Source organism: Podarcis gaigeae (assembly GCF_964106915.1).
Source record: "Podarcis gaigeae genome assembly, chromosome: 1".
Classification (NCBI taxonomy): domain Eukaryota; kingdom Metazoa; phylum Chordata; class Lepidosauria; order Squamata; family Lacertidae; genus Podarcis; species Podarcis gaigeae.
In genome coordinates, this window is record NC_139678.1 from 124987078 (window position 1) to 124996735 (window position 9658).

At 42.7% G+C, this 9658-nt stretch overlaps 1 protein-coding gene across 2 annotated transcripts in view; it reads left to right on the forward strand.

Moving 5' to 3' along the window:
- The window catches only part of PLCL1 (phospholipase C like 1 (inactive)), a 192289-nt gene extending 189603 nt beyond the window's left edge, over positions 1-2686 (forward strand). For both annotated transcript variants that reach the window (XM_083705321.1, XM_083705320.1), the window contains exon 6: positions 2367-2686. In XM_083705321.1, the coding sequence (XP_083561447.1) occupies positions 2367-2543 (177 nt within the window). In that variant the 3' untranslated portion in view covers positions 2544-2686. The remainder of the gene's footprint in view (positions 1-2366) is intronic.
- Positions 2687-9658: the final 6972 nt, after the last annotated feature.

Sequence of the window (9658 nt, forward strand, 5' to 3'; positions counted from 1 at the left end):
GGGCACAGAAATCACACTAGAGCCGTCCTGTTGAACAGGGGCTCCTTTGTATCACTAAGTTGTTTAGCAGAATGACTGAATGACCCCGGACGTTATCAGTTTCTGATGCAATCTTAGCTCACGCTGGTATATCTAGTTGCTATTGTTCCCAAGCATTGTTTACTGGTTCTGAACCTTGCCAGCTACCATTGTCTCTCTCAACTTGTTTGCCAGGACTGGAGTAATGGGGTGAATGCAGAATCACATGGCATGTGTCAGTGCATCATCGAGTCACAACGGTTCTCACTAAGTGCCAAAATTTGCTAAAACGGGGGGATTTTGCATGAGCCGAGTGATGGCAGATGTCTACAGGTTTGCACTGAATGTGGCAAAAATGTATTTCTCACGCTTCTTGAGATTGTTCCCTTTGGTCATTTTCAGGTTCGTATTCTACACCACGCTGGGATCATTCTCTGTGGGGAGAAAAAGGTGAATTGTAATGATTGTAAGAAATATGGTGGTCACAGTGCATAGATGCACAGTAGCAACAGGATATTTCCTCTCTTGTGTTCCGGTTCTATCCTTTGCGGAGAATGTGGTGATGGGCTGAAATTTCTAGGCTATGCGAATACTGGCATCATTGCATTGTGCTGCTTCCTTGCCTGCTCCACATCACTGGCTATGAAGGTGTGGGCATGGAGTTTTCTGTGGGCATGGAGCTTCTGTTTTTGGAAGCAATCCTGTGTTTCCTGGAAAGGTGTAAGCCCTAACCTTCATTTATTTGATTTGTTCTCTTCTGCCCTTCAGCTAGAATGCAAAGCTTACAGTTACGTCTGTGGGAGTTGTGCTTGACAGATTTCTCCATTCTATTTTTATGGCTAGTGTTTTTAAGGACCTGCATGCCTTTGATCCTCGGTGGCTGCAGCGCTCTTCTAAAATGTCCCCAAAGAGGAGCTTTTCTGTAGGGATGCTTACAGATTCCTCCCCATGTGAATTTTTCACACAGTTTTGTGGTTCCTGGTGACTTGGTCTTGTCTCCAAAGAAGCAGCAGCATCACTCTCATGATCTGTCCAACAAATGCCAAAAATCGAATCTAAAAGCTGGCGGAACTCTGTCAAAGTGCTGGGATCTGGTTTTGAGTTCCAGACTTAAGTTCAGATGGCTGTGCATGCGCAGTTTGCCATAGTTTGGTTTGGATTTTCCTGCCTTATAAGATTGCTGATATGCACATATTCATTGATTAAATAATCACAGCACGGAAATTAATTATTTCTGGTTCACAAGACCTTCTCCTTCATGTGCTGAACGTAGCAGAGTAACTCCCACTGGAGATACATCAAGCGTTTGTGTGAAGGGACCCCATCTGAGGCCCTTTACATCGCCACCAAAGCACTTACATGTGCTTTCTCTGTATGGAGATTTGGGGTGGTGATGGTGAACCTTTCTGATTTGATTGCATCATTGCATGGATTGGGTTTTATTAGTTTTGCACTGTGATTTAGTTTATTAATGTGTTTATTCCTTGGTACTCGCTAGTAACCTGTACTACAGTAAACTGTATGTGCCAATTCCAAAATTAATTTCGGAAACTTTGCAAGCTGAACGAGAAGGCAAGGGGAATTAGGAATGCAGGACAGAGTGAGCCTACAAACAGAATGGAATGGGGAAAATATGTTCATTACAGCTTTTCTGGAGTTTGCTAACCCCCCACCCCAATAAGCCCTTTAGTTGAAATGTTGGGGGGGGGGGAATCTGATTATTTTGGATCCACTCTTGATTTTATATAAAACTATTGAATAATTATACCATGGATACTATTACAACTAAAACATTAACAAGAATAGAGGATGTAAATGTTCGTTCTGATGCTGGCTCAGTTTTTTCAGCTGATTACTCTGGTTTCATTCTTACGTTCTCCAAAGGTGTCCCCCCCCCCCCCTTAAGCATTTGCTCTCAGCAGCATTGTCCAGACAGGAGTCAGCTTCATCAGTCCAAAGCATGGGTGTACATGATTAAGAACTGTTATTTTCAATAGGATTTAAGGCACCTTTTTGCTAGCTGGAGTTTGTCCATTTTCTCTAGTGCCAGGAGATGGGTTAAAGAGGCGTTAATAACTCACTTGAATTGCTAACAGCTCATAATGTATTAAATCGGAGAGACCAGCTGCATCCACTATCATTCACTCTTGGGTGAGACTAGTTGTCTGTGCATGTTACGCTGTGACAAAGTGTATGTGTTTGTGTGTGCGTGTGTGTGTGTGTGTGAGAGAGAGAGAGAGAGAGAGAGAGAGAGAGAGAGAAAGGAAAGACAGCCCTTCTTTATCTTTTTAAGGACTTGCATTATTCACGACTCATCTTCTTTCTGTGTGCTTGTTGTGTATTCGTAGGGACAAGGTGATCTACTGAAGAACGCCAAGAACGAAGCCATAGAGAACATGAAGCAGGTCCAACTGGCTTGTTTGTCATGTGGACTCAGCAGAACCGGGATTTTGGATGCCAAGTCCAAACGGTGCCTGGAGGCAATAGAAGAAAAGGAGACTGGCGATGAGAATGGGAGGCTGTGAAAGAAGACCATCGCTGTCTGGCATGGCATATATTTCAATAGCCCGAAATTATTTTTTTAACACATTTAAAAGGAGAAAGAGAAAAGACCGCACTAGATTGCCCTCTACCGGATATCAGAAGTATTAAAATCCTCACAATGCCAGTGTTTTATCTGAGTTCATTTATCCAAGTTTAAACTCTTGAAGTAGTGATATTTCTAATAAAGCCAAGCTGTGTGTGTGTGTGTGTGTGTTTGTGTGGGGAGATCTAGTAAATGCTCTGCCATGAAGTTACATTGTTAGCCCTTTTCCTTATTTATTTTGGCATCTTTGATCAGAGTTTTATCCAGTGCTTTTTTTTCTTTAAAAAATGTTTAGGGGTACTCTCATTTTCCTACTCATATTGAAATACTGCCCCTCAATGAGGACAAACTTGGATTCACAAAATGTTTAGAGGTATGCGTACCCCTGCGTCCCCCCAGGAAAAAAGCACTGGTTTTATCATTCTGAAGATCTTGGTGGATAGAGAGAATGCATAACACATTAGTTTTAATGCTTCTTTGTACCATACTGTTGCTTTAGTGGCAGCTTCTAATAAACTGTGCTGTTCCAACTATGTAATACAGATTTTACCAGCAGAAGAAAACACATGCATGAACCTAATCTTTTATTGGCATGGATGAATAATGGATTCCTCAGCATAGTGGGAATGATAAATAATTAATTTACCTATTAAATTAAGTTGATGAAATATTAAACAATCAGAATTTTTTTGGATAGATCTCAATGGGACTTCTGATGAACATTCCACTAACTTTTTTTTTTTTTGGCTAATCATGATTTGAAATGCACTCATATTAATAGAATAAATTGGCCAATTTGTTTCATGCAAGGAAGCCAGGGTTATATTTCAGCTCTGCAAAATTAGGGATGGAGTGGTTTCCAAGCTTTGGTTATGAAATGTGAGATATCAAATATTCCTTTAGACATAATAGAATACGAAGGTGCTCCTTAGTAACTCTGGAATGTTTCCCAGCGTCATTACCTGAAGGAAGTTTATACAAACTGTGAGCTTGAGATAAAGCTCAAAGAACTTCATTCTGCTTACTTTATTCCTATGAACAATCCCACATAAAATCAGCAAGGGCTATTTCTCAGGATACATGTCAAACATGGGCCTGAATTCAAACGGAAGTTACGCCTCTGGCTAGGAATACAAGTACAGTGGTACCTCCGGTTACGTACTTAATTCGTTCTTAATTCGTCCGTTCTTAACCTGAAACTGTTCTTAACCTGAAGCACCACTTTAGCTAATGGGGCCTCCTGCTGCTGCCGTGCCGCCGGAGCACAATTTCTGTTCTCATCCTGAAGCAAAGTTCTTAACCTGAGGTAATATTTCTGGGTTAGCGGAGTCCGTAACCTAAAGCGTATGTAACCTGAAGCGTATGTAACCTGAGGTACCACTGTATTTAAAATGCATCTCTGGGTTATTTGTGGGGCCTAGGAATTCGTTATTATTATTTTTTTCAAAATACAGTGGTACCTCGGGTTAAGTACTTAATTCGTTCCGGAGGTCTGTTATTATCCTGAAACTGTTCTTAACCTGAAGCACCACTTTAGCTAATGGGGCCTCCTGCTGCTGCTGCTGCGCTGCTGCTGCTCAATTTCTGTTCTCATCCTGAAGCAAAGTTCTTAACCTGAAGCACTATTTCTGGGTTAGCGGAGTCTGTAACCTGGAGCGTATGTAACCTGAGGTACCACTGTAGAGGTAACATCATGGAATGATGCTACTCAGAAGAAAGGCTTGCTGAACTGCCGTTGCTCTACAGTTCTCAAGCCTTTTCTCTCTAGCGCTAGTTGTGTGTGGTGTTATTCTGTCTTTTCAGGGAGAGTTGTGAGAATAAACTCACACATTTAACATGAGAAGCGGGCCTAAGGCAAACACACAATAGCCTTATTTTGCTATGTCCAAGGGCAAGCACACAATGAAATATAGCTGGTGGAAGAGAGGGATGATCTGGTGAGAGCTGAGTGGTTGAATGAAACTCTAACCTGACCAGCTATTGAAAATCACATGATCAAACTTACCATGTTACTACGTGGAGTGTTATGCGCATTGATGTCATTATATAAATACACTAATTTGCTGGGCTGTGACAAAGCTGACAGTGCATCCACAGTGGTGCATGAGTCACATGACCATTCCAGCACAAACATGGCTCCTCCCCAGTCTACTGAAGTCACATTTCCACCACGCCAGTGTGATTCGGTGAACGTGATGTGCTAGAAATTTGAAGGAATTTGACAGAAGGCATAGGAGCAGAAATAAATAGCTTGGGAAATTTAATGATTGCCAGCGATTCTCAACTTCATGCTGAAACTGTTGTCTGCTAGGGTTCTGTCTCTTGGTGAAGCTGGAGGCCATAAGAAAACCAAAAACAAAAAGTCTTCATTTTACCATCCTTCATAATGTCTGGCTCAAACATTCTTAATGGTGTTCCTATATTTCAATCTTCTCAGTGCTTGAGTATGTATCTGCATTACCTCTATTAGAAAGTAGTGTTCTATTGATATAAGAGACTATATTTATTTAAGCATTGCTTTTATTTTGAAAAGCTTTTTAAATTAATTTGATTAACAAATGTGCTGATTTTACTCAACAAAAAGGCCAATTGTTGAAATTTTGACAGTCTGAAAATCGTGTATGCATTAAGTTATTTTGTTTTATTTTTCTGATTCCTTAACACTATTATGTTCATGTTGCACATTTCTGAGAGAGTAAAGCTATGGAAAAAAAATGAGCCATGTTTTAAGTCAATTACTGCACACTGATGAAATACATGTTCAGAATTCTGCCTTCAATAGCATGTGAACAGTAGTAAAAATATATTAATTTCACTTTAGATCAATCACTTGCTAAACAGAGATACGTGGAATATTATGAGGCAACAGACCTACTCATAAAACCACACCACAAATTGAGAACAAAGTAATTTATTGAGAATGGATCAGCCCTGGCTTAGTCCTGGCAAACATGCTGCCGGTTAACTGCTGGCTGATATGGTTAAATCATAGCTTTCAACCTTCCCTTTTTTTTGTGGGAAATTCCCTTATTTGAGCACTGTTTCCCACTGCTATCCCGGATTGTTAGATATCCCGTAGACTGTCCCCGGGACAGGTGAGGCTGCTGATCCCTTATTTTTGAGGCTGCTGATCTCTTATTTTCAAATCTGAAAGTTGACAGCATTGGGTTAAATCCAACTAAAGAATCACTTGATCTTTCTAAATGATGAAATTAGAACTCATATTCTTATTGGGAGCAAATCTTCAGAGCTTTTCTGCCCACACATGGAGGTCTTTAAAGGTGGCAAAGGGTCTCTCCATCTTCCAGACGTGCTAGGATTTAGTCAGGCCAGGACCAGAATATTCTGGTTGACAGTATCAGAACTTGGCTGGGATAAAGCCATATAGGGTAATGCAGTGCGTTCCTCCTTTGCTAAGGAGTCCACATGCCTGAGTTGGATGTGAGCAGGACCCCATATGCTGGCATGGTTTGTCTCCCAAGGGCTGCAGAGCTCTGCACAGGGAGGTAGAAGAACCAAAAGAAGTGAGAACTGCAATTGCTACTGAACAAGCCCAAGAGCTGAACTTGGTGGCTGTAACAATTCCAGGGTGGCCGTATCTCCCACTTGACAGAGAACAGCCTTCTAGTTGAAGGTGTCCTTTGAAGGTCCTTTTCAGCAATATCCAGTTCAAGTCTAGTTTAAAGATAAGCAGCCTATATAAGAGAAGGGGGAGAGTTCACCTGCACGGCCCAAAACTTTTACACTATTTATTTAGCTGAATAGCTAAATTACATATTTACCCAATATGTAAAGTAGCCCTCCTCCCAAATCAATCAAAGTCGTCATACTCAAGCTAATATTGCCTTCTTTTACGTTCAAGTGATGTGCTGGCGGAAGATATTGAAAACTCAGCAGGATCGTGATGATCCTGCCAACTGATCTCCAGGATGACCCCTATGACTTTGACCTGAGCTCCATTGGTATCTGTGAAGCTTCTGGGACTGCTGCAGATCCACCAGCATGCAGTCATCTCGCTGGGAATTATCAACAAAGTTCAAGAACCCACAAACTCCAATGAAGTAGAGCATTTGACTGTAAGGAAAGCCGTGCTGTTGGAGGCAATTGATTGAATCATCCACCATGAAAGTGAGCCAAGCCTGCTTGTTTGTGCCTTTTGTCACTTAGTCCCATTCGTACAGCACTGCAAAACAAATCTTTGTTAGCACTGGGAAGTAAATGCATATTTGGTAGCTGTGAGTTTTCACATGAGACCATGGAAATGCACCTAGAAACAGTTACCAGTGTGTGGACGACACACAGAGATGTGTTTGGCAAAGAGTGGTGAATCTCCTCTGTGGCAGGTGTGATGAAAGCAATGTTCAGCAAACCATAGCTAAAATGCTGAATTAATCAAAACTACTGGTTATTCCTTTGGAGAAGAAACTGGATTGTCGCTGCAATTTCAGCTGAGAAATCGGCAGTGCAGGACACTTCCTATGGGGATATTATCTTGAATTTGATGCGCATTGCTAGAGACTATGTCAGTGAGGAAGACACAGCCATTCAGATTGTAACAGAGGTTTCTATAACATTATTTTTGATGAAAACAGCAACAGCTTTCTCTCTCTCTTTTTCAGCCAATGATACAAAACTATTCCCAGAGTCTCCCCCCCCCCCATAAATATTTATGACCTATTTTTCCAAATAAATTTCAGAATTCTCTTCGTTAAACAAGTTTTTGTGTATTTTCTTCTTTTAATTACAGAATCCAGCCATTTTACATCCAGAGTAAAGCCTTCAGAAAACCCTATAGCTAACTTCTGTTTCCTTTTACTTATTCATACAGTTGTGAATTGTAGAGTTGGAAGGGACTCGTGGAAAAATAGGTCATAAATATTTTTAGGGGATGAAATGACTTTGGGAATGGTTTTGTATCATCAGGAACTCTTGCTGTTACTCTGCCACCACACTCTCTCTGTCACTCCTGAAATATGGGCAGCTGGCTGGTAGATATGCCATGCCATTGAGTATAAACATGGGCTTTTTAAGGAGCAGGTGTACCACGGCCTCTTTAAGTGTGGCTGCCAGCTCCCCATCACAACACTCTGGATTCTCCCAGCCACCCCACTCTGGCTGACTTTAATCAGCCATGAAGAGCAGGCCTCCAGAGGGTATATAGTTGGATAAATCACAGACAGCAAGCTGGTGGTCCACATCAACTGGCTCCATCAACCGAAAATGATCCCATAATCCTAGGCAAGCTGTAGCCTCAACTGGATTGATAGCAAAGTCACTATGAAGTCAAACGACATTGCTTTTTTTAATTGTTGCATTAATGTTAATCTCTCCAAGACAATTTTTTGATGGATTTTTGATGAGAGTAGAAATACGGTAAGGTAAAGGTAAAGGGACCCCTGACCATTAGGTCCAGTCCTGACCGACTCTGGGGTTGCGGCACTCATCTCGCTTTACTGGCTGAGGAAGCCGGCATACAGCTTCCAGGTTATGTGGCCAGCAGGACTAAGCCACTTCTGGTGAACCAGAGCATCACATGGAAACGCCGTTTACCTTCCCACTGGAGTGGTACCTATTTATCTACTTGCACTTTGATGAGCTTTCAAACTACTAGGTTGGCAGGAGCAGGGACCGAGCAACGGGAGCTCACCCCGTCACGGGGATTCGAACCGCCGACCTTCTGATCGGCAAGTCCTAGGCTAGAAATACGGTAACTAAGGCGATACTGAACAGAAATTTTGTAACTAAAACAATTAGTGAGGATGGGGCAACTTTAAATTTTGGTTTGGGTGCTCTGCTCATTGGAATGAAGTCCCACATTCCTTAGATCCTCCCCAGATCGCTGGTTCTATCATAAAATTTGCCCAGGACTGTAAATACGGCTGTCGGTGTTTATATTGGCTTCGCTCGTATCCCTTTAGCAGCAGCATAACCAGAATAAAACTGGGCGAGCTTTGTCTTGCACAAAGGGAAAGGGGCAGATTTCACCTGCTAAATTTCCATGAATATTCCCCCCCCCCCCCGTAAAACCAAAAAATTAAAACAAACAAGCCTGCAAGGTTAGTACAAAATGTGAGAACCTTAGGTGCGTGGAGCAAATTTTTGATGTCTGAATGTGCCCTTTGTAAATAGACTTGACAATGAACGCTTGTGTGTTTTAAGGGAAGTACGGTGTGTGCACCCTCTAGTGGCAAAGACACACACACACACACACAGACTCTTCTCCACACCTCTCACAAGCATCTGCCACTGGCATTATACACCAATGTCTAATCCCCAATAAGGCAACAGGCTGGGAAAGGCATTGTGCTGCAGGCAACAGTGGAGAAATCTGTTTTACTTCTTCCTGTGTCATATTTATGTGGAGACCAACAGCTTTTGCACACTCTTAACCACGTTGATGACAGGGTGAGCTCCCACTGCTTGGTCCCTGCTCCTGCTAACCTAGCAGTTCGAAAGCACCTCAAAGTGCAAGTAGATAAATAGGTACCGCTCTGGCGGGAAGGTAAACAGCATTTCCGTGCGCCAGTGGCGTAGCATGGGTTGTCAGCACCTGGGGCAAGGCAAGTAATTTGCGCACCCTAACCCGTGGATTTGTGCCCCCTAACCCGTGGATTTGCGCCCCCTAACTCTAACCCCCAGGTGTTGCGCCCAGTGCGGCCGGCCCCCCCTGCACCTCCCACGCTACGCCACTGCCATGCGCTGCTCTGGTTCGCCAGAAGCAGCTTAGTCATGCTGGCCACATGACCCGGAAGCTGTACACCGGCTCCCTCGGCCAATAAAACGAGATGAGCGCCGCAACCCCAGAGTCGGTCACGACTGGACCTGATGGTCAGGGGTCCCTTTACCTTTACTAACCACGGCGATGGTACTTTGCAAACAAGGATCTTTTCACATCCTTCTGACAGACAGAAATCAAAACGTGTAGCCTTTCCAATCTCACTGCTCAGAGTAGGGAATCGCCTGCTTAATTTCTCCGTGTTCTGAAGTGTGACAACAACCCCAATCTGTAGCTTTGCATACGTTGGTGGATATGATGCGGACAATAAGAAATTA